Source organism: Colletotrichum chrysophilum (assembly GCF_026319265.1).
Source record: "Colletotrichum chrysophilum strain AFK26 chromosome Unknown scaffold_2, whole genome shotgun sequence".
NCBI classification, from domain to species: domain Eukaryota; kingdom Fungi; phylum Ascomycota; class Sordariomycetes; order Glomerellales; family Glomerellaceae; genus Colletotrichum; species Colletotrichum chrysophilum.
The window spans coordinates 893,275-918,429 of NW_026517289.1; the positions used below are offsets into that span (position 1 = coordinate 893,275).

General features: G+C 51.2%; 8 protein-coding genes across 8 annotated transcripts; 3 read left to right on the forward strand and 5 right to left on the reverse strand.

Moving 5' to 3' along the window:
- Window positions 1–1,328: 1,328 nt before the first annotated feature.
- COL26b_000597 (uncharacterized protein) lies at window positions 1,329–2,920 on the reverse strand (the record flags this gene model as incomplete). The annotated part of the gene is made up of 2 exons (XM_053173563.1): window positions 1,329–2,666; window positions 2,741–2,920. 2 exons carry the CDS (start codon window positions 2,918–2,920, stop codon window positions 1,329–1,331), a joined length of 1,518 nt encoding a protein of 505 aa, XP_053042611.1.
- A 2,729-nt stretch (window positions 2,921–5,649) lies between these two features.
- Window positions 5,650–6,846, reverse strand: COL26b_000598 (uncharacterized protein; the record flags this gene model as incomplete). The annotated part of the gene is made up of 1 exon (XM_053173564.1): window positions 5,650–6,846. The coding sequence occupies one exon, from the start codon at window positions 6,844–6,846 to the stop codon at window positions 5,650–5,652; it is 1,197 nt and encodes a 398-aa protein (XP_053042612.1).
- A 557-nt stretch (window positions 6,847–7,403) lies between these two features.
- Window positions 7,404–9,093, forward strand: COL26b_000599 (uncharacterized protein; the record flags this gene model as incomplete). The annotated part of the gene is made up of 3 exons (XM_053173565.1): window positions 7,404–7,500; window positions 7,652–8,210; window positions 8,262–9,093. 3 exons carry the CDS (start codon window positions 7,404–7,406, stop codon window positions 9,091–9,093), a joined length of 1,488 nt encoding a protein of 495 aa, XP_053042613.1.
- A 492-nt stretch (window positions 9,094–9,585) lies between these two features.
- Window positions 9,586–10,614, forward strand: COL26b_000600 (uncharacterized protein; the record flags this gene model as incomplete). The annotated part of the gene is made up of 2 exons (XM_053173566.1): window positions 9,586–10,130; window positions 10,497–10,614. The coding sequence occupies 2 exons, from the start codon at window positions 9,586–9,588 to the stop codon at window positions 10,612–10,614; spliced, it is 663 nt and encodes a 220-aa protein (XP_053042614.1).
- Window positions 10,615–11,408: 794 nt separating this feature from the next.
- On the forward strand, window positions 11,409–12,587 carry COL26b_000601 (uncharacterized protein; the record flags this gene model as incomplete). Its single annotated transcript, XM_053173567.1, has 1 exon — window positions 11,409–12,587. The coding sequence occupies one exon, from the start codon at window positions 11,409–11,411 to the stop codon at window positions 12,585–12,587; it is 1,179 nt and encodes a 392-aa protein (XP_053042615.1).
- A 486-nt stretch (window positions 12,588–13,073) lies between these two features.
- COL26b_000602 (uncharacterized protein) lies at window positions 13,074–14,169 on the reverse strand (the record flags this gene model as incomplete). Its single annotated transcript, XM_053173568.1, has 2 exons — window positions 13,074–13,138; window positions 13,191–14,169. The coding sequence occupies 2 exons, from the start codon at window positions 14,167–14,169 to the stop codon at window positions 13,074–13,076; spliced, it is 1,044 nt and encodes a 347-aa protein (XP_053042616.1).
- A 3,705-nt stretch (window positions 14,170–17,874) lies between these two features.
- Window positions 17,875–19,367, reverse strand: COL26b_000603 (uncharacterized protein; the record flags this gene model as incomplete). The annotated part of the gene is made up of 6 exons (XM_053173569.1): window positions 17,875–18,156; window positions 18,288–18,381; window positions 18,457–18,478; window positions 18,780–19,022; window positions 19,096–19,240; window positions 19,296–19,367. The coding sequence occupies 6 exons, from the start codon at window positions 19,365–19,367 to the stop codon at window positions 17,875–17,877; spliced, it is 858 nt and encodes a 285-aa protein (XP_053042617.1).
- A 3,585-nt stretch (window positions 19,368–22,952) lies between these two features.
- On the reverse strand, window positions 22,953–24,775 carry COL26b_000604 (uncharacterized protein; the record flags this gene model as incomplete). Its single annotated transcript, XM_053173570.1, has 2 exons — window positions 22,953–23,738; window positions 23,843–24,775. 2 exons carry the CDS (start codon window positions 24,773–24,775, stop codon window positions 22,953–22,955), a joined length of 1,719 nt encoding a protein of 572 aa, XP_053042618.1.
- Between the last annotated feature and the right edge of the window lie 380 nt (window positions 24,776–25,155).

A 25,155-nucleotide genomic window follows, 5' to 3' on the forward strand; every position in this document is an offset into this window, starting at 1 on the left:
TGCATCGAAGTCTGACAAAACATTCTTTGCAGCTTCAATTACAACGTTGTCGCCTTGAGCTATCAACTGGTAGGCCATGCACTGGAGCACAGCCAAAGTTGTCTGGCTCTTCTGCTGTATGAAGTCGCAGAAGAAATAACACAGAAGTAGTCTCTGATCCTTTTGCTGTCGCTCTTTTAGGCCCTTGACCACGAGCCATGCGATGCCGGATTTACCAATCCCAGGCGGACCATGACACCATAGGAATGCAGAAGGAGGTTCGGGTTTCAGCCACTGGTCATAGGTCTCCGATTCTAGGAACCATCGGCCAGTTCCAGGACAAGTTTCTGTTCTCTTCGAGATGGTAGGCTTAGGAAGAGCTGCTAAAAGCTGACTGCGCTCGTGTGACAGCACCAAGGGATCGACCTTCTTCAAAGTCGCTTTGGTGGTGGCGAGAATGCTGGATGAGGCGAAACTATCGAACATGGCTCGATTTCGCTGGAAGGTGTCGATCTGTGCTCTCAGGTCATTCTCCTTGACTGGCCAAAGTAGTCTTGAAACGCCCAGTGCCGCCACTCCCAGTGTCGCTTGGATGGTCCTTAGCTCATTCTCGCAAGTCGATACTAAACCTCGCAATTGAGCCTCGGCACCATCGCTAGAAAGAATGGCAGCATTCTCTGCACCAAGGGCTTGCTTGAGATGTAGAAGCACCACAACAAGAGCGTTAACCTCTCTTAGATACTCCCTCCGGGTATAATCCGCGTTTCGCACGCTAGAAAGATAGCTGTAACTCAGTTTTGTGATCTCGCACGTCATCTGTAAGAGACTGCCAATGCTGGCGACGGCGCCGAGAGTGTCGTCCCAACCCATTCCTGAATAAGGTCACGGGCGTAAATGATCTGACAAGGCGAATACTGATAGTTTCGGCCAGAGAGAACTGAGAGAAAAACCTCTTCGTCAGAAGAGGGGTGACCTGATGATGCATCCAATAGCAACTGCGAGATGCAAAACGAGTTGGAGAGCCCTAGTCGTATTAGGTACCCGCTTTGGCGAATCCTTTAGCATTTCCTAAAGCACGCTTATCTAAGACCTACAGGATGAAAAGTGTCTACAGGGGCGCTTCGCTCCGGTCCCGCTCCGTGTGGTGATGCAGCCGAACCCCAAGGATCCCAGTCCGAAGGGCCGAAGGCCGATCCAGAATATGGACAACCAGTCATGTCATCTTGAGTGCCTCCCGCTGACGCATGCTTCTGGTCTTTGCACCTGACTTAGTATGTTTCTTGAAGGCAATATGTCCTGTAAATGATTACTCTAGCAGAACCAGAAGATGTAACATCAGATGAGTTGCATCAAAGGCTCTCCAAATCAAGTGGGCCAGCTTTCCTCACCGTCTCCCAGACCTGTCCTAAGGTGCTGGATCCACGCTTCATGAATTGGCCAACACCTTTTGACGCGACAATGCCTTCTCCATCCCGGTCCCAAACCACATTGCCTCTCAATATCGTGTATCTCGGCCAATTCCTCACACTTCGTCCTTGATAAGGCGTGTAGTCGACATCGTGGTGAAGTAAGTCGTTTGCAACTTGGAAGTCACCGAGCTCGTCCTCCGGATACCAGATGACCAAGTCCGCATCCGAGACACCAGGGATCATTGCACCCTTTCGAGGATACAGACCGTAGAGCTTAGCCGCATTGGTGGAGGACATCTCGACGAACTTTGTCAGGGCTAGCCTTTGTGCCGAGAACGCAAGAGGTAATCGAGTCTCAACACCAGGCAGACCGTTGGGTATATAGCGGAATTGACCCACGGGATGGTCAGCCGTGACGCAAGAGTTCTTACCCGCCACGGGGTCATTGAATCGGAATGGGCAGTGGTCAGAGCTGAGTACCGTAAAAGTTCCGTTCGCGAGACCCGTCCAGATAGCGTCCTGATCGGCACTCGTCCGGGGCGGAGGTGAGCACACACACTTTGCACCTTCGAAGCCAGGCTTGTCCAGGTCATCTCTTGTCAGAAAGAGATACTGCGGGCAGGTCTCTGCAAAGATAGGCTGTCCAGTGGATTGAGCGATGCGGATGCGTGAGGAGGCCGAGGGATCGCTGACATGCACGAGCAGAATAGGTGTGTTAGCGATGAGGGATGATAGAGCTATTGCGCGATTGGTCGCCTCAGCTTCGAGGATAGGCGGGCGCGAGTTTGCGTGGTACTTTGGCGCAAATTTGCCTTGTAACTCAAGTTGATCTGTGAGCCAGTTGAGAACATCACCATTCTCAGCATGGATCATAGTAAGAATCTCATTCTGACGTGCTTCTAGAAGAATGCTCAGAATTTGGTCGTCGCGAAGCTGGAGAGCCGTGTACGTCATGTAGATCTTGACGGAGGAAATTCCTTCCTCACTCTTGAGTGTCTTCAGCTCGGACAACACCTTGGGGCTGGTATCAGAGATGATGACATGAAAGCCATAATCTGTGTAGCAGTTTCCTGTTGCAAGCTTATGGGTTGCATTGACCGCACTTAACAGGGAGTTGTCTTCGCCCTTTCTCTGAGGCGCAAAGGCGACGACGGTTGTGTTGCCTCCAGCCGCGGCCGACCGAGTTCCAGTTTCCCAACTGTCAGCTGAGCGGCCGGTAGAACCTTTGAAATAAATTGCAGGTTCCTCAAGATGAACATGGCAGTCTATTCCACCAGGCTAGTCGATTGCAATTGTATTAGTGAAATGACTCGTTTTATCAAAAAGTTAATCGTGCAGGTGAAAAAACTGACCATGACATAACCGCCTCTGGCATCAATTATTCGTTTGGAACTCGCCTTAGATAGCGATCCGGATGGTGCCTGCAGCACGATCTTTTCATCTTTGATGGCAAGATCCCACGCTGCAACATCGCTTGCTGTCACGCAAACACCATTGGTGATCACGAGGTTGAACTCGGTCGTGGAAGACATATCAGGTGCACCGATGAAACAAAGATGTTTCGCGGTGTGTTTTTTTGGTTCCGGCCGTGGGAGATGCCACAAAGTTGTTTGGTAACGCGATTCTCATGTGCACACATCCGGACGCGCGAAGGTGAGATCGCCGCTGCGGCCGACTTCCACTGCCGGTCCCATCTTATCATCGGCCTTTAAAAGATAAGAGTCGGTATTGGGCCGACAGGCCGACACTCCGGGCAAGACTGTGTGATAACGACGGACGGGCAATGATAAGCGGCGACTATGGTCCACCAATCACATGTTCCGGATTAGTCTACAGCATAATTAACACGGGGCACATTTATCTGCAGCGTCTTATCTCACTCGGGATGATCGAAGTTGCATTGGTGGAGAGAATCTGGGGTGATAGCATGGAGGTGTTCTGTGTGGAAAACGGGGTTTCCAGAGCCGTCAACGTCTGAGTACTCTGTAGATTCCCCCCTTTCATGCTCGGCATCAACACCGACAAGGAAAGGGGGAGCCAACGCATAGTCGAATTCAAAATGACACAGACGATGAGGTCAAATCTCACAAGTGAGTTTAGCTCTCAGTCATTCGCTGCGGAGACAAAAGGGCGGACGAAAGACTGACCTGCATACCAGCAAGAGCAGCTTGCAGCACTTGCCACCATCGGAAGGTCAAATGCGACGCTCATGATGTTGGAATCCCATGTTCAAATTGTCAAGCAGGCTCTCGGGATGACTGTCGTCCTCATCAGAAACGCAAACGGGTATCTCGAGCAGCTACAGCTCGCCGTTCTTCGCACTCTTCAGTTGAAGTTGAAAGACACCCGCCTACTTCGCCAACGCGTACGGCCATCCTCTCAACGGCGGACGGCATTATCACTGTTGCTGCTGAGAAAGGGGGCTCACCAACCTCGCCTGTAACAGAACAATCGGAAGGCCAGAGACCAGTTCAATCAACCCCTGGATCAGTCGGCTTTGGCGTCACAGGAATCGACATTCACGCACAAGAAGATGGCGAATATCTTTATAAGCGACATCTGGTTGAGTTTATTGACCAGCCAGAGCTTGTAAATCGACCAATCGACAACAAAGCCCGTATGACCTACATTGGTACAGATGTTTCGAACGTCAACTATCTCATTCAACAGCAATTTGGAGCTGCTGTTCACACATCCAAAGTCTGCCATTACCCAACAAATCGCATCTCACGGCGAGTGGCGGGTCACGATCCGGTGGATCGACTGCCTCTAGACACATTTCAATTGCCACCAAAAGTTGTTGTAGACGAACTTCTGGAGGCCTATTTTCGACACGTTAACCCGGGGTTCCCCGTAGTTGATGAGCGTATCTTCATGGGCCAGTATCGAGCTAGAGATTCCTTGAATCCGCCTTCACTCCTACTTCTCTACGCTATCCTTCTTGTTGGTAGCCATGCCCTTTACGAAGAGGATTCCGAAAAGAGACATCTCGCTAAGGCAACCTATTTTCGTCGTGCCAAAAGCCTACTGGATGCTAGATTCGAATTAAATCGCGACACCATTGTCCAAGCGGCTTTGCTTCTTACTTGGCATACAGACGGATTGGAAGACACGACAGCGAACGCATGGTACTGGCTTGGAATAGCTGTTCGCATTGCCACTGGCCTGGGAATGCATCGTGACGCAGAATTCAGCACATTAGTCCAACACAATAAGCGCATGTGGCGACGAGTATGGTGGCTGCTTTTCCAAAGCGATGTATGGATCTCGCTCCAATACGGGCGGCCACAGTCAATCCACCTCGAGGACTCAAATGTGCAAAAGCTGAAAGTATCAGACTTTACCGACTGCGGGCCGGATGCACAGCCTGAAAGCCTCATCCAAATGTCTGAACTGGCTATCATAGTATCAAAAGCAATGCGGGAGAGAAATCGAGCTTCAAGTGACGAGGTTAGGCGCATCGTTTTGCACAAAACCGATGAGAGGCTGGCCAGCTGGGCGTTGAGGCTGCCACAGTCACTAAATCTCCATGGTGCCCTAGGAGCCGGTGTATGGAACACAAATCTGCATCTACACTACAACATGGCTCTCATTCTTCTTCATAGGGCCCCTCCAAAAGCTTCATCTCGAGACGTCAGCGGCGTAGAAAGTTCGAAGCGCGATGACAATGCCGAGATATGCACGGCTGCTGCGGGAGTGATCCAATCACTTTTCCAGACCTTATGCCAAACTGATGGCATACGATGTCTTTGGATGTCGACCATAAACTGTTTGTTCTCGGCTTTGGTTCAGTTGAGCACCGAAATACGCATTTCGAACCCCTTGCTTGCCATATCGGCCCTTAGAAGATACGATTCAGCTCTGGTGTCGCTGAAACACCTCGCAGAGTATTGGCCCAATGCAAAGTCTATCCTTCACTTTTTCGAAAACTCGGTGCGGATCAATTCCCGGCTTCAAGATAGTCACGACGTTTCGCAGCTGCCCGACGAGGACGCTCTACGACAGTCAACAATCCACCACACAACAAAAGACAATGAAGAGGTGGTGGATGGAAGCCAAAGAAGACCTGACGAAATAATTGACCCGTCTGTCTGGGGTGTCACAGAAGATACGAATGAAACTGGGGATTTGAATAGTACTGGGGCGATTTTCGACTCTTGGAGACAGTGGCAAAGCCAACACTGGCATACACCCGAGTTTTCAGACGAATATTTGTTCACATTCTAGCTCGAGAGAACTGTACAACGAAGAGATGATTCTTCTAGCAGAGTCCAAGAGATACCCGCCCGAAGTCTTTCTCACATTCACCATCGTCCTCCTCAACCTTTGCTGGGATAGGCTTATTCGCCAATGGAGTCAGACGGAAAGCATGCCTGCGCTCACCAGCAGGGTAATCAAGGGTCTGAGAGTGGTTCGTGACACGCTGATCCCAGATGAGAACGGTGCCAGCCTCATAGCGGACACGGCACTGGAAATCCTGTCTCTTAGCGATGTGATCGAACAAAAAGTTCAGGAGGTAGTCAGATTCCTCTTGGTCGAACCCAACGATCTTCTTCGTGTAGACGGGATTGACATCTTTTAAGTCCTTGTCAGCAAATATCGTATTGTGTCCTCCTGAGGTCAACTTACATAGTGCCTTCTCTCTGGTAACGGGATGAACGATGACGACAGGGTGTTCTTGAACCAGTTGCTGTCTTCTCATGACTGCGTTTTGGCCGTTCTTCAGCTCCTGGGTGACACCATCGTTATTGGAGTGGATAGCAGTCAACCCCTCCAGCCTCTTCCTGAACTTCGGTGACAGGGCCTTGAAAGCTTGAACGCTAGAGCTCACAAGTGTGTCACCACCAGCGGCAGAGGGTGACTCGAGCATGCAGATGAAGGTGGTACCAGGGGGCTGAGGCTCGGGGGACTGGTCGGTGTGCCATTGCACGGGGCTGCGACCCCTCCAAGACTTGCGCACACGTAGATCCTCTTTGTGATCATAGATAATCATGTGCTCCTCAGAGCCAGCAGCAGGGTGTGGCGCCCATCCATGGATATGCAGTGGACCGAAATGGCGTACGATTTGCTTCTGGCGTTCGAAGCCGATGTCGCGGAAGTCCTGGTTGCGAAAGACTAAGGCCCCACGCTTGGCAGCGAGAAGCGCGAGTTCATCCAGTCCTTCAGTTGATAGCTGCGACAGCTGAACCCCCTCGATCTCGGTGCCGACGTGGGGCGAGAGGTCAATGACCTTGGTTGCTGTTGAGAGAAGATTGGGGAGCTTTGGGTCAGCGCGGTGCCCGGGGTCGAAGTGCTCGAAAGACCCGATGTCTTCTACCTTCTCCAGAGGGTCATAGAAGGGCATGAACTCGGGATACAGTGCGGAGCCATCTTCCTTAACGGGTCGCGTGACGAGCTTGGTCGCCAGAGGCTCTGCAGGGCCGGGGACGGGTGATGTAGTCGTGGCTGAGGGCGCCATGGTAGCAAGCCTCTCGAAGCCCCTTGGGTTCGGTATTGTAGAATAAGATGAGTACGGCAACCGGGTAATTGTTTCCGTATCGGTCCTCCCTTTGTCAATTTTGTGAAAGTTTGTGAGATAAGATGGATAAGATGGCGGGGAAGATCCTGTGCTATCAATCAGGCTTTACTTATACCTACTCCGGATTGCCTCGGTCGGGCTAAGAACCACAGGGCTGGACTTTATCAGACCGTTGACGATTGGTTCGAAGCGTCTTGGATGATGGTCGGTGCCAATGGGGCAGTTTCTAGCTGACGCGCCGATAGCAATGACACCGAGACCGTGAGTTCAAAACGCCGAGGCGCCGAGTCGCCGACGCGGCCAAGCCGGTTGCTTGTCGTTATCAACAGAGGATCAGCGGGGCACAACAATCTCTTGCAGATAGCGGCATGTAAGTTGTCTCGATCTGCCGCTCTGCTTTCCGGTTCAAATGCCAACTTTCGACTTTTCGACATTGTCGTTTCTCGTTGTCGCTTGCTTGTTGTTCCATTCTCCGACCAATTCTCGGTGTTCTCACCATGAGCGCTCAACCTCACGACGCATCCTCAATCGAAGATGTCGAAAAGAAGACACCGGATCAAAACTCTCCTTCGTCAAAAGCTAGTGTGGCTGAGGGTCAGGCAAACCCTCCAAACTCTGAGTATGAGAGGTATCTGGATTTGCATCGACAGTTTGAGGGTGCTGGGAGAAAAAGGCTTTTGCAGAAACGTACGTGTTGATGCGATTCTGAGACTTAGTTTCCCTATGATTAACTGATTGGATGCAGTCGATTGGCGCCTTCTACCCACTCTGAGTGTTCTCTACCTGTTGTGTTCACTGGACAAGTCGAATGCTGGCAACGCCAAGATCTTCGGCTTCGTTACAGACGCCAACATGACTTCAACGCAATTCAACTTGGGCTTAATGGTGTTCTTCTTCTCATACGGTCTATGGGAACCCGTCTCGAATGTTCTGCTTAGACGTCTTGGACCCAAGATTTGGTTCCCTATAATTATAGTAACTTGGGGTACGATTACGACCTTGACCTGTCTTTGCCGCAGTTTCGGAGCATTCATAGCCATTCGACTTGCCCTGGGAATCGCCGAGGCCGGCTTATATCCCGGATCTTACTTCATTTTGAGTATGTGGTACACGCCTAAGGAACTTGCCACGCGCATGGCCATATTCTATGGCGCAAATACTGCAGCTGGCGCCTTTTCAGGTGTCATCGCGTATGGCGTTGGTCATCTCGATGGCTCTCATGGCTACGCTGCTTGGGAGTGGCTGTTCTTGATAGAAGGTGTCATCACTGTTGCTGTTGGACTCATGACCATCTTCTTTCTTCCGTAAGGGTTCTTGCTCAGAATTCCACATCGTCCTGCTAACACGATTTGAAGTCATTTTCCCCACCAGTACAATGAGACTCGCAAGACTAGCTGGCTCACCGCCAGTGAGCTGGATTACGCCAAGTTGCGGGTGAAGTACGCTTCTGGTCCGGATGCTCCTACCTACGAGTTCCGCTGGAGTGACGTCTGGGCAGCTGCGCGCGACCGCAAGACATGGCTCATGATGATGATGTTCTGGTGGGGAGGTTCCATTCCAACATACTCCTTGTCGTATACTCTGCCGACGATGGTGAAGAACCTGGGATATTCAGCCATCCGCGCCCAGGCCTTGACCACGCCACCTTACATTTTCGCCACCATTGTGTGCATCTTCAACGGTTGGATGAGCGATCACTTTCAGAAGCGTTATGCCTCGATAATGGCATGCTATGCTGTTGGTCTTACCGGTATCGTCATCTTGTGGATCAGTGTTCACTTTGCGCAAGTTTCAGGGGTGTCATACTTTGCGATATTCATCGCAGCCGCTGGTTACAGTGCTCAGGCACCGATTGTCGGAGCTTGGACTTCGAACAATATTCCCAACCCTTCCAAGAGGGCTGCTTCCATCGGACTTCTGATGCTTTTTGGCTCTGTTGGTGGTGGCGGTATTGGTTCCAATATCTATCTGGAGGAACAAGCGCCTGTCTATCCCTTGGGTTTCGGCTTCTCAGTTGGCGCAACCGTTCTCGGGGCAATGATCCCTGCTACTATTCACTGGTGGCTCATGCGAAGAGAGAATGAGAGAAGAGCTATTTTGGACCACGATAGGATTCTCACTGAACATAGCCAGAAGGAGCTCAGCAGTATGGAAGAGAACTCGCCTCTATATCGTTACACTTTGTAGGGTTGGACATAGCACAGCAGTATGAGCAGGTTGAATCAAACCCATTACTAGATCCATGATATTGTATGTGCAGGGGCAATTGAGGTACAAACCCTTGCCATCGTACGGCTTTTGTGTATATGTGACCACTATAGTTCACTTCTAATATGTAGTCTAGGGCGCATGAGAATACGTTTCGGTCCTGTTCTGTGTAACCGAAATGCTTTTCCATAACATCGTTGTCTAACACGACATATCGGAACATGACCTGGATGTCATGTTCGCAAACCACGATTGAATGCTCAACACTTGATGTATGGCATTTCTGCAGCGAGACACCCATCGATATGTGGGTTTTTCTCGGCGTTTCGGCGGGAGGCTCGGCGACAGCACTATCAGGTGCATGCGGAAGTGTCATGTGATTGCCGATGTATAATTTGTGTCTGACCTCCTTGTCTCTTCACACAGAAAGCAACTGGGTTTGCTACTGAAGCTGCATCATTTTCAAGCAACATGGCTTCTATCTCGCACCGACCCCTTCCTCGGGGTATCTACACTCCCCTTCCTACATTCTTCCTTCCCAACGAAGATTTGGATCTAGATGCATTTGCAACTCACGTGCGATACGTAGCTGCGGCGGGCACCATTCCGGTGGTAGCAGGCTCAGCCGGCGAGGCCCCTCATCTCTCCGCCGAGGAGCGTACGCAACTGATCAAGACTGCTCGAGCTAGTCTTGACGAAGGAGGGTTACAACATGTGCCGATTGTGGCCGGTATCGGTGCTCCAAGCACCCGCGAAACCATTGAACTTGCCAAAAAGGCCGAAACAGCGGGCGCCGACTATACTATGGTCTTGCCTCCCGGCTATTACGGTGGCCAGCTGGGGAGTCCGGCAGGAAGACTTGCTCTAACGAAGTTCTTCATCGATGTCGCTGAAGCAAGCCCGCTGCCTGTGGTTCTTTACAACTTTCCTGCTGTATCAGGGGGCATCGATTTGGACAGTGACCTGATTGTCGATGTTGTGAAGGGCTCAGACAATGTCGTCGGAGTCAAGTTGACGTGAGTAAATAATCCTGACATCAAAGACATCTGTGCAAGATCTGCGATACTTACTGGGGGAAGATGCGCGTCCGTTGGTAAGATCACAAGGATCAATGCAGTGCTGTCCGCGTCTTCCTTCGTGGAAACCTACCCACGTCGTCGTCAAGGGGACAACTTCAAGATCATCGATGGCTTCATTGACATCTTGCTGCCATCGATAGCCAGCGGAGCTGCTGGGGTAAGGCTCAATGTCCAGGACGTAATGGAATTGGACTAACAATCTTCTCCGTATTATCATTGTAGGCTATCTCAGGTCTTCCAAACTTTGCTCCTGTAAGTCACTTGCATCTTGATACTCCGAAAAGTTGGCTTAAAATCACGCAGAAAACATGTGTCAAGCTCTGGCAACTATGTGGCTCATCTCCAGGCTCTGAGGATTACAATGAGGCTCAGCGTCTTCAAGGTCTGTTGGCTATGGCGGATGGAGCGTGTCAACGCATAGGAGTGAGTTATCATGCTTACCAGTCTCGAGGGAAGAACACTGACAAGACTGAAGATCGCCGGGTTGAAAATGCTTGTGCATATGGTATTGGGACATAGTGAGCTACCTCGAAGACCGCTACTGCCCATGTCAAAGGAACAAGGACAAGAGCTTGTCTCTCTTGATGCCATACAGGCCGTCATGGAAGAGGAGCATAGGTTGACAAACGAGCTATGAAAACGAATCAAATATGAGCTGTTAATGAAGTCTAAAGACATTTCGGAAAGCTGCCAAATTATCGGATGTTGTTCAGTGCACATGTATGTTTCGGCGGCATGTGACGTTCAATCTGACCCGAGTTGACAGGAATACGATGTTACATCACTATTGATGCGGTCGAATCGGATTAGGAAGGCATGTAATAGCGCCAGTGTGGGAACTTCAGAATCGGACTGCCAGTCCGACGTCGAACTATGATCCCGAATAGAGGCAAGATCCGGCGGATCAGCGTTTCATTAGAGGGGAATTTCCCCGCACTGCACCCAACATAGATATCACATCACCAGATCTGGGGTAGCTTCCCAAGATGCTGTGTTAGCCGCACGAATAGTGCGTGGTCTGGGTTTCTGAGAGACGGCCAAAGCAATAGAATGTCTGCAGCTACCGAAATCTCCAATGTGTTCACCTATTCTGGCTGTTAGTTATAAAAGGCTCCGGCATCCGTGTTAATGTGAATGATTAAGACAATATGATTAAAGACAGTCGAGGTGAAAGCGGATTTGTCTTGGAAACTGTCGCTGAACCAGTGCTTCATCATGAAATTCCTTTCAGTTCTATTTCACCTCTTCGTAACGTTTGCGACCGCAGCGCCACCCCACGGCTTGGCACATCTGGTTCAACGAGCCACCCCTGCACCTTTCAGCGACTTCACCAACAACCTAGTATTCTACCCAGATAGGAACTACACCAGCTGGAAGGTCATCTACGCCCGCACTGTGCAGCTGCCTGATGGTAGTCACCTTCTATCGTGGGAGAATTATCCACCGGAACCTCCGCAAGCCAACTTCCCCATTTACAAATCAACCGACGGAGGCGCAAACTGGATCGAGTTTTCATCCGTGTCTGACCAAGTCAATGGATGGGGTCTGCGGTATCAGCCCAATTTCTACCTTCTCAAAGAAGCGTTTGGCGGATATCCCGCCGGAACCATTCTTCTTGGGGGAGCTTCTGTTCCGGCGGACCTGAGCGAAGCTTATCTAGATCTTTACGCCAGTAGAGATGAGGGATTGAACTGGGAATTTATCAGTCACATGGTATATGGCGCTGGGCCCGAGACTACCACCAACGGCAACGATGCAGTATGGGAGCCATTCTTCATGATGCACGAGGGCGAGTTTGTGTGCTTCTTCTCTGATCAGAGAGATGAGAATCATGCGCAGAAACTTGCACATATCACGACCAAAGATCTCAAGACATGGAGCGAACCTGTGGATGACGTTGCTTCGTCGGCATACGACGACCGCCCAGGGATGACCACGGTGGCACACATTCAGTCCACGGGTCAGTACATCATCACGTATGAAGTTTGCGCGACGAATGAGGGCTGCGAAGGGTATTACAAGGTCTCTTCCTCGCCCCTGACATTTGGCACTATTGAAGGGCGCGGGGACAAAATTGTTTCCGCCGAAGGCCATACTACCGGGGGATCACCATACGTCATTTGGACTCCCAACGAGAAGACAAATGATGGCTCTGGCATAATCATCATGAATGGTGCTAGCAGAGAACAACTTTTCGTTAACGAGGATTCTGCGGATCCAGCGGGATGGAAGGAAGTTGATGTGGGACAATGGGCAGCGCATTCGAGATGCATTGAAGTGATCAACAACAACGGAACGGAGAAGTTGATGCTTTCCAACGCTGGCCAAATGCAGGCGGGATTTGACAACTATGTGGTTGTCGGAGTTGTGGATATTCCCTATGATGCTGTCTGACCCTCTGGTGACATTTCAAAGGCCCATCTTCAGCATACAGACATTGGAAGTACCATCAACACTATCCAACTAGTAATTGGCGAGAAATAGAGTACAGAATACATAAGTTTTATTCTGTTTTATCACAACAAAACAACCCAGACAGGTATGCTTTTATTGAGGCGAACCATCCAAGGTCGGATAGTCACCAACTATCATCTTTGAATACCGCTTGACAACCCAAGCCTCCAATGAATTCTCGTGCTTCAGTTTCTGATCTGGACACATGGGGTTGCTCCTCCTTGCTCTCAGGATCTATAGTCATCTGCAGAACCCCAGATGGGTCGACCACCACCACATTCCGCCCATCCAAAATCAGCCGTCGGATATTTTCACGAATTATCCTTTGTGCAATGGCATTTAGTGAGTATGTGTCACGGAATGAGAATACCACGGCACAGGCATTGGCATGCATTCCAGAGCCGGGGTCATCCGGGTCCGGCTCACTCAGCTCACGCGCAAGAGTCCTGGTAAGACGCTCTGATCCCGCAAATCGAACAGCGCCTCGAAGACTGAAGATGACAACTTTTCGTTGGCAGTTCGGATGATGCGGATCCCTCTTACCCCCAACGATTGTGGCTACTGAGGTGCGCACAGTGGCACCGGCGACCTGGCTGGCGTCCATCATGTGCAGGCCCATGTCTCGTGACAACTGCTCACAGATCATGACGCCCCTTACACTGTTTCCGCGCCCGTCAAGCTTGGGAGAGAAAGCTGCGAGACCGACTTGGCCCGGTAGAGCTCCGAGGATGCCGCCCGCCACGCCGCTCTTCGCCGGGATGCCGACCCTGGAAACCCAGTCGCCTGCAGCATCGTACATTCCGCAGGTAGTCATGATAGAGAGAACCTGACGGACACTGGTTTGGGGGATAATGTGGTCTCCAGTGATGGGGTTCACACCGCTATTGCAGAGAGTTGCTGCCATCAAGGCCAAGTCTCTGACATTGACATTGATGGAGCATTGGCGGATGTAACCCTTCACGGCGTCTCGCGGATCGCAGGTGATGATGCCGGTTGCTTTTAGCATATATCCGATACTCATGTTGCGATCCGCATCCTTGAGTTCGGCCTGATAGACCTCCTCGTCGACATGAAGTTCCCGGCCTGCGAGCCTTGACAACGTCTTCAGGATACGTTCCGTCCTCTGCTCCACCGTAGCGTCAGGCGAGACGACTAGTGTGTGTGCCGTGATGGCTCCGGCGTTGATCATGGGGTTCATGGGCCGATTGCTGCCGCGTTCGAGCGAGAGCCGATTGAAAGCGTCGCCGGACGGCTCTACGCCAATCTTTTCCAACACCCGCGACAATCCCGCGTCCTCGATAGCCAGCGCATAGACAAAGGCTTTGGAAATCGATTGGATTGAGAATTCGACCCGGTCGTCTCCTGCCGAGTAGAGATTGCCGTCAACCATGGCCAGAGCCACTGCCATCTTGGAGGTGTCCGCTTTCGCTAGCACATCGATGTAGTCTGCTGGTGCTCCATCGTCGTTGGGGCGGGCATTCTCAAGTACGCGTTTGAGATAGTCGGGGATGGGCGACTTCATTGCGTGGGTGAGTGGTGTAGCAGGATCGTGAGAACTCAGTGGAAAAAGCCTCTCAAATTGCCAAAAAGGTGAGAGAGAATATATTTCGCTGCACTTGGCGCTTACTAACAATTTGACCGTAGTGCACAATTAGGATTTCTCGGTTTCCGAGCCTAGTGGAATTTCGCGAGTCACGGTGGGTAGGTGACCTTCACAAGACTGCCGTTTGACTAGAGCATTCTTCATCGTCAGGGCTGATGAGCACATGACAACCTACGAAAAATGACCTTGCCAAGGAAAAAAAAGGTCATTGGATGAGTCTTCTGTGTTGTGGAGGGCGAAACGATTACGTCAATTTCAGCATACCCTTCATGAGCTGTTTGGCGAGGGAAGCAAGGGCTTATTTGTGCTACAACACGACGTTTTGCCCTCTAATTATTGTCTCGTCGTCAGTAATTGAATTAGATGTGTCATACGTCCCCATCTGGCGTGGTTTGTAGGAGGCGTGGAGACAAAGCTCTCCACCTTTATTTTTTTTCGAAGGAAATCGCATGTCAAGGCCGAGCCTTTTTCGGATATCCGAAACCCCACACATATGTTCTTCCCTGGTCAACTCAAAGTTATGATGTCTTCACAGAATTGACAACTCTTTGAAACGGGCAATACTCTGGGCGGGAACGTTCGGTCCGGACTTTGTGAGAAGCATGTCTTCAAAACATCCTGATGTTATTTCTGAGATCAACCATTGTCCGTCTCACAGAAATTATGTGCGTTTGTTTTTGAACGACAAATGTTTGACTGGAGGATGAATTGGTTATAGTAACACAGAGCGGGAGAATGAAGCAGGAATCTGACATACAGTTGGGTTAGGTTAGTTCATGGTTTACAACGTTCGCAAAGTGGGGCGCTATGGATCAACACCTGGAGTGCGTCAACTGCCGTATCTAACTCCCCTTTACCCGACTAGAGCTGATGACTAAAGTGGCTGAAGCCGAGCTAGATAAACCAACCATCAATAACTCGCATTTCGCAGCTCACTCTCCCCGCTCTCCTTCCCCTTCTGTTCACAGACGACCACCTCCCGCATCCCGCACAGTATACAACCAGCACAAATGAATGCGGGGGGTGACTTCTTCCCGGTGCAACGAATCGCTCAGGCATGTATTCAGTGTCGGTAAGTATGCAGTGGCCGCGCTGGAAGCAGAGATAACGAGATGGCATGCACTTTGTAGTCCGGCTGACCTTACTTAGACGCAAGAAATGTCGATGCACCGGAGATCGACCTGTCTGTGGTCATTGTCGTCGGTTGGGACTAGGTTAGTCATGCCCCGTATTTCAGACTCCGGTACTTGTCCTATCATGCTAATACACTTCTTCAAATAGACTGCATTTACGGTGAAGAGAACCCTCGGCAGCGTTCCTTGGACTCCGAGCCACACGTTGAGCCCGACGCATCTTCTCGGGAGGCCACCGTGAGTGGAAGATGATGTCCAGCCAAACCAAGCCTCTCACATCTGTCTCTCTAACGAGGCTCTCAGACAACTGTGTTGAGGAGACTGTCAATGCTTGACAACAAGATGGAGAATGTGACAGCTCGACTTAGCACGTGAGCTACCACCCTGACGTTGTACCATAGTGTAACAAGCTCACATGGTCAACTTCACAGTATTGAGGACCGCCTGACATCAATTCTCGATCTCCACCTTTCAGGCAGCGTACCAGCGTCTCATGCCGCGCGCCATCCTAGCAATGACACCGCCGCACCGAACCTTGCCTCAAGTCAAGATCAGAGTGTGGTCGCAGAGCAGGAGGCACCTGCACCCATGGATGTCGGCGTGCCTGAAGACGTTGTCGCTGTCGCGGTGGATGCCTACTTCTTCTATTGCCACAACCAACCCTACTCATTTTTCCATGAAGCGCACTTCCGTCGCTGCTTGTCAGAAAGGACTGTGCCTACACATCTGCTGCTGACTATAGTGGCTACAGCTGGTCGCTTCTGCTCACATCCCTACTTCGCAGGGCGCGTGCACGAAGCGTCGGTCGACTGTGCCAATCGGGCTTGGAAGCTGATTGTTTCTGATTGCTTCACGGAAGGCACTGGCACGGAGATATCCGCAGTACAGACGGTGGCTCTTTTGGGTCTGTTTGACTTCACTGGTGAGTGGTTATTCTCATACTGGGGCTTATTACTTGTTTTCCTTAAGCGATAAGACAAAAGGCAGAACACTGACGGCAAGAGCAGCTGGCAGGTCGCGTCACGGTTCGGCATGGGTTAAAGTAGGTATGTCTGTGAGGATGGCACAGGATTGTGGACTCATGTTGGAGAACGCAACACATCTTCCGTATGTGGAGCAGGAAGAACGCCGACGCGTGTTCTGGTCTGTCTATCTCCTGGACCGACTGGTGTCCTGCGGACGCGGTCGTCCACCAGCCATCGTCGATGCGTCTTGCCACCTGCAATTACCATGCGAAGAGGTGGTCTGGAAGAATGAGGTATGGAGCAAGACGCAATCTCTTGACGAGATGACAAACCGGGCCTTTACAGTACCTCAGAGTCAAGGCTCCTTCGCACATGTCATTGCCATGGCACAAATTCTAGGACGGAGTGCGCAGTATATGCTTCAGGAGTTCAACATCCGCAGTCCTCATCCTCCCTGGGATCGAAGCTCCGATTTCGCTGCTCTTGAGTCTGATCTCCTCCACTTTGAGTCATCCCTGAGGATCCAACAACCGTTACAGCAGGTTCTGGCTCCGTACATTAGTACCGATGGAGTCGTGGATTACCACACCACTGGCCCGATTATCTTCTCTCGCGCATTTTATCACCTCTGCTACTGCCTGCTTAATCACCCTTTTCTGCTCAAGCGCCGGATTGATACGTGCCGCACGTTGGCCCCAACGAGTTTCCTGACACGATCATCTGACCTAGGATGGTTGCATGCGCAGCATATGCTAGCACTCATACGGGACGCTCGCGGGCTGGGGTGCTCCTTTCATTCCTCTTCTAGCGGCTACTGCGCGACTGTTGCCGGTTCCATTATCGCACTTAGAACCGGTGATTCAGACTTGGCCGTGAGCCAGAGAGCTCAACTTCTCCTCGAAGAGGCTTTATCATATCTGGACACTCTAGGTCGTCATTGGAATAATGTCTCCTCGATGGTGCGTAACTCTTACATTCTGGGATCGGCCATGCTGGGCTTCCTTCTTTCCCACCATGAAGTGACCTAGGACTCACAACTCTTTAGGCAACAGTACTTAGACGAATGGTATATGATGGTTTTCTGGGCGGAAGTCTGTGCAGTAGTGAGCTCCAAAGAGCCAATATTACTCTGGCTGAGGAAGAGACCTTGTGGGCTGTCGTTGACTACAACACAATGTCGAGCACAGTGAGCGAGGAATCTTTGAATAACAACCAAGACCTTAGTAGCATATGGCTTGATTCGTGGACGGATCTCTTTGGGGTGCCAGGCGATCAATTAGCCCCGCTGACTCCGAATCCTCTGTAGAAGAACATTCGCAGGAGCAACGGAAATTGTTTGTTTGTTAGTATTGGAGCAAAATCTTGAACATAGGCGGCTTGTCACGAAAAGCGAGAAAGCTTCAGTAATTAGGTAGTTGCCACAACATCTTGAAATCAACCATCCCGAGGTTAGAAATAAGTACCTCGCGCAGTTGCTTAGTCCCTGTGACGAACAAAATCAAAATACTATGCGGTGGCTGTACTATTTACAGCTCGACCTTCTTAGTATCATGCCCAACTATCGCCTCGTCGAGTGCCTCATAGACAACACTGAAGTCGCGACTTCCCCATTCGGTCGTCTGAGCAAGAGGTCGATAAACCTCTTCGACACGTCTTCCGAGCGGCAGTGGCGAGTTTACTTCCATAGCAGCCTTCACAGCCAAGGCCAGATCCTTGTGCGCTAGGCTGGTAACGAAGCCTCCCGCGTATTTACGATGGGCTGGAGGGCTTGTATGTCCTACCTTGACTTCCGGAACGGGATGGTTGATCTGGAAGATTTCTTAGCTTACCACCCGTCTAATCTTGAACCCAACGTCAAGCCTGTCCCAAGAACCAGTGATGGAGCGAATTCATCTTTCCATCGAAAACACCTGGTCAAACCTAACCCAGAAGAACTTACCTCACTAGACCAACATCTCCCCGTCGAATTGTTGATAATATCTGCGAGAACTTGGGGATCAACACCGAGCCTCTTGCCCAGCAGCATGGCCTCACTGAGTAGATTTGCGTCAGTTTCTGGATGGAAACCATTTTCACTCTGCATCAACTGCAGGCAGAAATGCGTTTACCTTAGACCCAGCATAGTGATGCCTAGCAAGAGACTGTAAATTCGAGGAATGATTAGAACAGTTTTCAAAGAAATATTGACACGGTGAGTTCCCCTACTTGTTGGATATTTTCGCTGCAAGACCAGCACCAAGGTCACCGCAATATGTGACCTTCCTGGCCATAGGCTGGAGATAAGGGACAGCCCGTTCAAATGATCTCTTATTGCCGCCGACCATTATCGCGAGAGTACCATCTCTAGCACCGATCACTCCTACGACCATGATAGTCAACATACTGTAGATCCTCTAGGTAGATGAAACGGTTGAGGGGCAAAATGACATACCTCCAGACACGGGGGCGTCCAATAGGTCGGCACCAGTCTCCCTCAATTTCAGAGCGACAGACCTGCTGACGCTTTGCTCGATGGTGGACTGGTCAAGACACAAAGTCGCCGATCTTTGCTGCTCGTCCAACGTTTCCAAGGCGCGAATGACGCTGCTGTCGCCAAGGTAAACGTCTTCTACGTGGCGACCTGTGGGCACCATCGAAATAATCGTCGAAGCCTTTTGTGCCACATCGCATGGGGCTGTAAGAAAAGAAAAGGAACAACCCAATCAGTGAATTGGAATTCCCTGCGACAAATCTGTATCGAGACTCACAAGAGCACCGATGTATAGACACAGCTGGGTTCTGCTTTTGGTGCCGCTGGATGACGCCTTCCACAGCAGCATCGTTCACGTCAAACAGAGCGTATTTGGCACTGTTGCCGACTTTCGCTATGGATCTGCTGACAAGGTTATTGAACTAGATCAAAATTCGTTAGAAGCATAGACGGAGATACTTGCGGATAGGTACTCACCATATGATTCCCCATAGCTCCCAAGCCGATGAATCCGATAGTGTTGCTTCTGTCAGTGGCGCCGCTGGTCATCATGCGCGCGGAGCCCAACTGGTGATGGCGTCCAAGTTGATGTCTGCAGGGTTGCTGGCGGAGGATGGACCTCCAAGAGATCGTTGACGGCCGCATTTGCATGTTGAAGGTTGCGTAGTAACTTCGCGTGAGGTCATGGCATATTCATGTTTCCATGGACTGAATTCGTCCCTTTAAGAGTGAATCGACGTTTCCGAAGTGATGCCGTTGTAGGCCCATGGCAACCGGACCCAAGCCAGAACAAGGCGGGCCTGATCGGGCGGCCGTAGTGGGTACGGTCCGGCCTTGGGGGGCTGATCTGCACTAGTGTGTGAGGGGTGGGAATAAAGGTGGACACGGTCCGGCGCCCGTGTCACTAGGATTACATGCATTACTGGGGGTAAGACCCGGGACAGGTAAGATCCAGGCTTCTGTTTTGGGAAACAGTGATTTCATCTGAGTGCAGTAGACGTATCCCAGAGCAAGGTGGTGGTCTGTTGGATATGGTGTGGAAATCAATATCCGCTTCGCTCGGCGTTGAGATAGTGTTTTCACCGCTGTTGAACTTCATGCTGGAAGAAAAAGATGGCATTGAGTTAGCGACGACTGATAGCAGGCGAGGCAAATGAATATTTCAGCGAGATTTTGTGGGATGCAGACGGGGCGTATCTTGAAAAATACTTGCAATGATGATTCTACTTTGGGTGGGCAGTATCATGATGGTTACGACGAAAACGGTTCAGTCATTGATTTACAGTGAATTCATGGTTTGAACAGCTTCTCGTCGATTCGCGTCAGGGACGTGCTGCGAAATCGGACGTCTCTGCCGACGTTTGTCGCCTCATGTCAAATCCAATCTCGAACCTTTCTCCATGATACCTCACTCTCACTGGGCAAAACAGTGCCTAGTGTCTCATCGCTTGTCGCTGATTACGAACTCTTCTTGCCAAAGCCTATCAACTACGCCACTTCTCTCCAGAAGCTCGAAGGCGGATCCTTGACCAGTGCTTCAGCTTCATACCGATCAATGCTTGGCCAAGCCCATAGGAGGTCTACCTCGTGGGCTTTTTTGATCTGTGTCTTTTTGGTCAACTTCCATCCTGTGTACAACACAGGCGCAAGAAGCTGCATGGTATAGTTGGCGAAGAAATCGGAGGCATTCCAAAGGCGAAACGCGGTGTATCCATAGAAAATTGCGATAGCTATCTCCAGAACCAGAGCTACTCAGGCACCGTAGGGTTGAAGGTACCCATAATATGGTCTGCTTCTGCGGTCGACACCTTGAGCTTTGCAGGCTTCGTAATAAGATAGAAAGGTAATCAGTATGACCACACAGTTGACAAGACAACCACCAGCAATAACGGAGATGAGGGTACTCAAAACCTTTGCGGAGCCGCTGTTGGCCTGTAGAAATGCCAAGAATGGGAAGACCATGGTAACTGCAAAGCAATTGATAGGAATACCAGACTTTGTGACCCGCTTGAGGAAAGATGGAGCATGACCCTCGAGGGCTAAACTGTACAGTGAGCGAGCGGCGCAGTAGGTATAAGTATTGCCCGCCGAGTAGATGCTCGTACATAGCAAGGCGTTGATGATATGGGGAAGGACAGTGATGCCCATATTCTGCATCGCGATGACATACGGCGAGGCATTGGCGGTCCCGGTGCCCTGACCATCGATGTGGATGCTTCGTAGCTTCGTATCGTCGTAGGGAATCACAATCCCGACTGCCACAGCCCTTCCGACAAAAAAGATACCGAAGCGAAGGTATACTGTCTTGAAGGCTGACTTGATATATCGGCTGGGGTGCTTTGCCTCAGCGGCCACCATAGAGATATAGTCGGGCCCGACAATGATGAATACCGCGGTGACCAGTACGCCCATAAACCCTTCAAGGCGGCCGAGGTCTCCAGTGGAAGTGAAAGTCGCAAAGGCACCAGGGGTTTCCCAGTTCCGGAAGCCGTATGCATCTCCTTGAGGGTTCCCACCAGCCATAGTGATGATTGTAAAGCCGAAAAGCATGAATGCCAGAATGACCTTCCCTGCTGAAAGCCAAAACTCGGCTTCGCCAAAGATATTGACCGCAACGGCGTTGATAATACTTTTGGCACCGTCAGTGCATCGAACGGGCAGTAATCGGAGATTTTACAGAATCAAATGACTTACCCATAGGAGACAATTACCCCTACACAAAATCCAGCCAAAGGCCCAGGTTCCGAGATGCCAGGAGCCCAAAAGGATAGTACGATATTCAGTGCCACTATCTCAAAGGGAATGAGAAGAGCCTCGTACAAGAAGAAGTTCCAGCCGACCACGAATCCTAAGGCATCATCGAACCACTCGCCCGCAAGGCGAATAAACCCCCCAGAAACAGGCATATATGTGACCATCTCGGCAATGGAGTTGTTGACGAGGGCCACCACACAAGAATAGAGCAGGAAGCAGATCGGAAGATTCGCGGGTCCCCCCTTGACGAGAGCAGCCCCGATGCTCACGAATAGACCAGTGCCAATGGTTCCGCCAATGGCAATGAGCTGTATCTGCCTGTTGTTGAGGCGACGATGCAAGCCGCCATGAGCCACAACGTCGCTTCCAGCATCTTCGCAGTGCTCGTGCTCAGTCTTCATATCACTTCCCGTGATGTCTTCGTTTGCGCAGTATTTTTCAGAATGCAAGGCTATAATGACTAGAACCTCGCTGGGTTTGTAGGTGCTTCGCTGAGAGTTTGCGATTTGTTGATACGTGATTTCAACTCTAGAATCCAAGGAAGCGGTGTTGGGTCTTTGTAACGACAGAGAGGTTTCTTTAAAGAGCCACAAACGATCTCTGTACCGCATTGAAGATTTAATGAAGAGTGCAGCAGGGTCCTCTGGTGGTCAGCGCGATGGATGGGTTCCCTCGTAAGATATCCTCAGGAAGTGTCGTGACCCGTTAGCGGGATTCTCTGTTGGTCCAGATGCGGGGAGACCCCTCCTCCGCAATTGATCTAAAGATCGTCACCACTACCTTCTCACCGATCTCCATGGGAACACAGGTTTTGGGTTACCGCGCTGACGAGCAATCTGGAGGGCAAGAGTGGTGGTGGTTGTGGTGTAAGCTTAACGGCCGGACCGGGTCCACAAACCACGAAGCACGAGGCCACCCGCTACCAGTGGGGACGGACCAACCAGTTGTCTGGTGGCATCAGGATTTCTTGCGAAGGTATGCCCATGTAAGCAGTTGACTTACAAATCATCGTAGCTTTCGGGACCGCATGCCTATTCAAGGAAATATACGAGCCACAGGCCACTGCTAGTCGATTCCCTTCGACCGGGAGCCGCTTGGAGTCATGATGATCACCCTTGAATATGACGGGGTAAATTCTGAGATCAGATGGAAGTTGGAGTTGACGGCCGAAGTGAATTGAATTGAGTGGAAAGGGAAATAGTCTTGCCTACTCCGAATCGGCAATCTTGAGCCGCCGCCATTTCGGGCGACTAAACGGTGCCCGACACACAGACACTTTGAAATCCTAGAACATATTCATCATGATACTTGAGACTATGTATGAATTTAATAAACAAATTATTCCATAACACTTGATTGAACTACGCTGGTGCTATAACATCAAAGCCATGATATTGATGGGCTGTCGTGGTGACAGTTAGGCTCTGGTGCTGAAGACCATTGCGGAGACTCTTCTGGAGTTGCCAGTTGAAGAACAGGTCTGAGCAGTTCGAAATTGCCCCATTCACCTTTCAGCTGGGTGAACCATGGCGATGATGGCCCAAAGTGCTCAGGAAACACAGTGGTCCATCCCTTGAGCACAACATCCAGCAACTCGAGGACGAACAGCTCGGGACCAGTTTCGCCCCATTGGAACCTTTCATTGCACTGCTTCACAGCTTCGGGAGAGTATAGGCCGACGTCTGGCTGCAAGGGCATGGCGGCTGCCGCCATGAGCGAGGCGAAGACGTGATAGGAGCCGCCCTGACGCGCGCGGTCTCTTATGGCCATCATAGCCCCAATAGCACCAATCAAACCAGTCAACATGTCTGGGACAGGGAGAGCTGGCAATACGCAAGTGCCGTCTGTATGACCCAGACTTCTTCCGGTGACATAAGAACACCCAGAGGCGGCGTCGGCCACCTGCTGCCAGCCTGGGCGTTCGTGCATGGGGCCGTCTGGTCCGTAGCAATTCTCTTCGACGTAGACGATACCCTTGCCTCGTTTGCCGGCCATCTCCAGGAGATCGTGGAGGCCCATTCCTCGTCTGGCTAGGGACCCTGAACGGTAGCCCTGGACGAAGATGTCTGCGTCCTGGATCAGGTTGAGCAGATGCTGCAGCTCGTCTTTTTTGTCGAAATCGATGTCCAATGTGCGGACTCCGGCATTGAGCGTGAGTTGCAATGACTTTCCGTTGAGTATCAATCATCAGCTTTTGTAACATGCTTCCACAAACGTGATGGACGAAGAAAAAATGTGAACATATGCAAAGGGGCTTTTCCAGTGCTTACATTAAAGTCCGGCAGCCTGCTACAGTTGATGCGAATGACGTCGGCTCCCAGTGCCGCCAGCGTCGTTCCAATCACTGGGCCTGCAATGATCCGCACGATTTCCACCACTTTGATGCCAGCCAAAGGTCGTCTGTCGGACCCGGGGGTCAAAGGAATTGCTGGGGTAGGGATGGCATGGGACTGCAACTTGCAATTCACAAGAGGGTGTTTAGAGAGGTCTTTGCTCATCCGCGTCTGCCTCCACGATTCCGGAGTATAGCAGATGCTTCCACAGAGACCGCGTTCAATGTTTATGGCTTCCAACTCGTGAGCGCCAAACTTCCGAACGTGGTTGCCGATGAGCTCGTGGGCTTCAACAAGCCCGCTACAGGGAGCATCCGGGTCCAAGCCAATGGCTCGTAGCACAGGATCCGCGTCAAGCGAGCCATGGAGCTGGTACCAGAGTCCCTCTTCTTTGGTCGGATAGTTGGCTGTAGCACGTAGTCGCAGAGGCGTTGCAAACGTGCCCTTCTCCAGGTCCTTGGAGAAGATGCCTGCGAGCTCGCCCCGTTTAGCCAACTCTCGGACGGTTGACCCGTTGCGTTTTGCCATGCCAACACACCCAAGCCAGAATGCAGCATGGTCTGTGTTGATACCAACATGGCGGATAGGACTGCCGCCGTCTCGGAGGGCCAGGAGCTCGTTGGCAACCACTCCGCACATGGCGTGCAGTGCCGCGGCAATGACAGGAGACTTGAGTGGGCCAGGGGCGATGGTCTGCGGCGAGCCTTGGAACGAAACAGACTTCCACAATTCCTTATCTTGTGTGAAGCCCGGGGTCACCGCCGCAAGCGATTCAAAAAGCCGGAGCGCATCGTCGGGGACGGCTGGGGCATCGTGATCGATCCATGACCCAGGCCCATAGATGTCGGCGCCTGAGATAATGTTCGCCATGGTGTTGGGGGTTTCTGGTGCGCAGGAGGACTTAACAATAACCAAGGTGATGGAAGTTGCGGAGCGTACTTCACTGGAAGAAGAAGTTTGGGGTAAAGTGTTTGCGCGGGATGGGAATGCCTGTAAGACACGGCAGAGTCGTATTTCAGGAGGTTCACCATTGTCATCAACGACTTAAATACGATGTAAGTAGACGAAAATCAATGCATGCAGCCTATTGCCCCCCTGCTTAAACCGGGGGTATTCCTGGTGGATGCTCGGCCCCGGATGACGATGAATTTAGACATTCCAGGGATCGTCGCCGGTCCGCCCGGACCGTTGGGGGCCAAGATTCTACAGCGCTCTCCGCACATGTATCCAGCCATTGTTCCCACATGCTT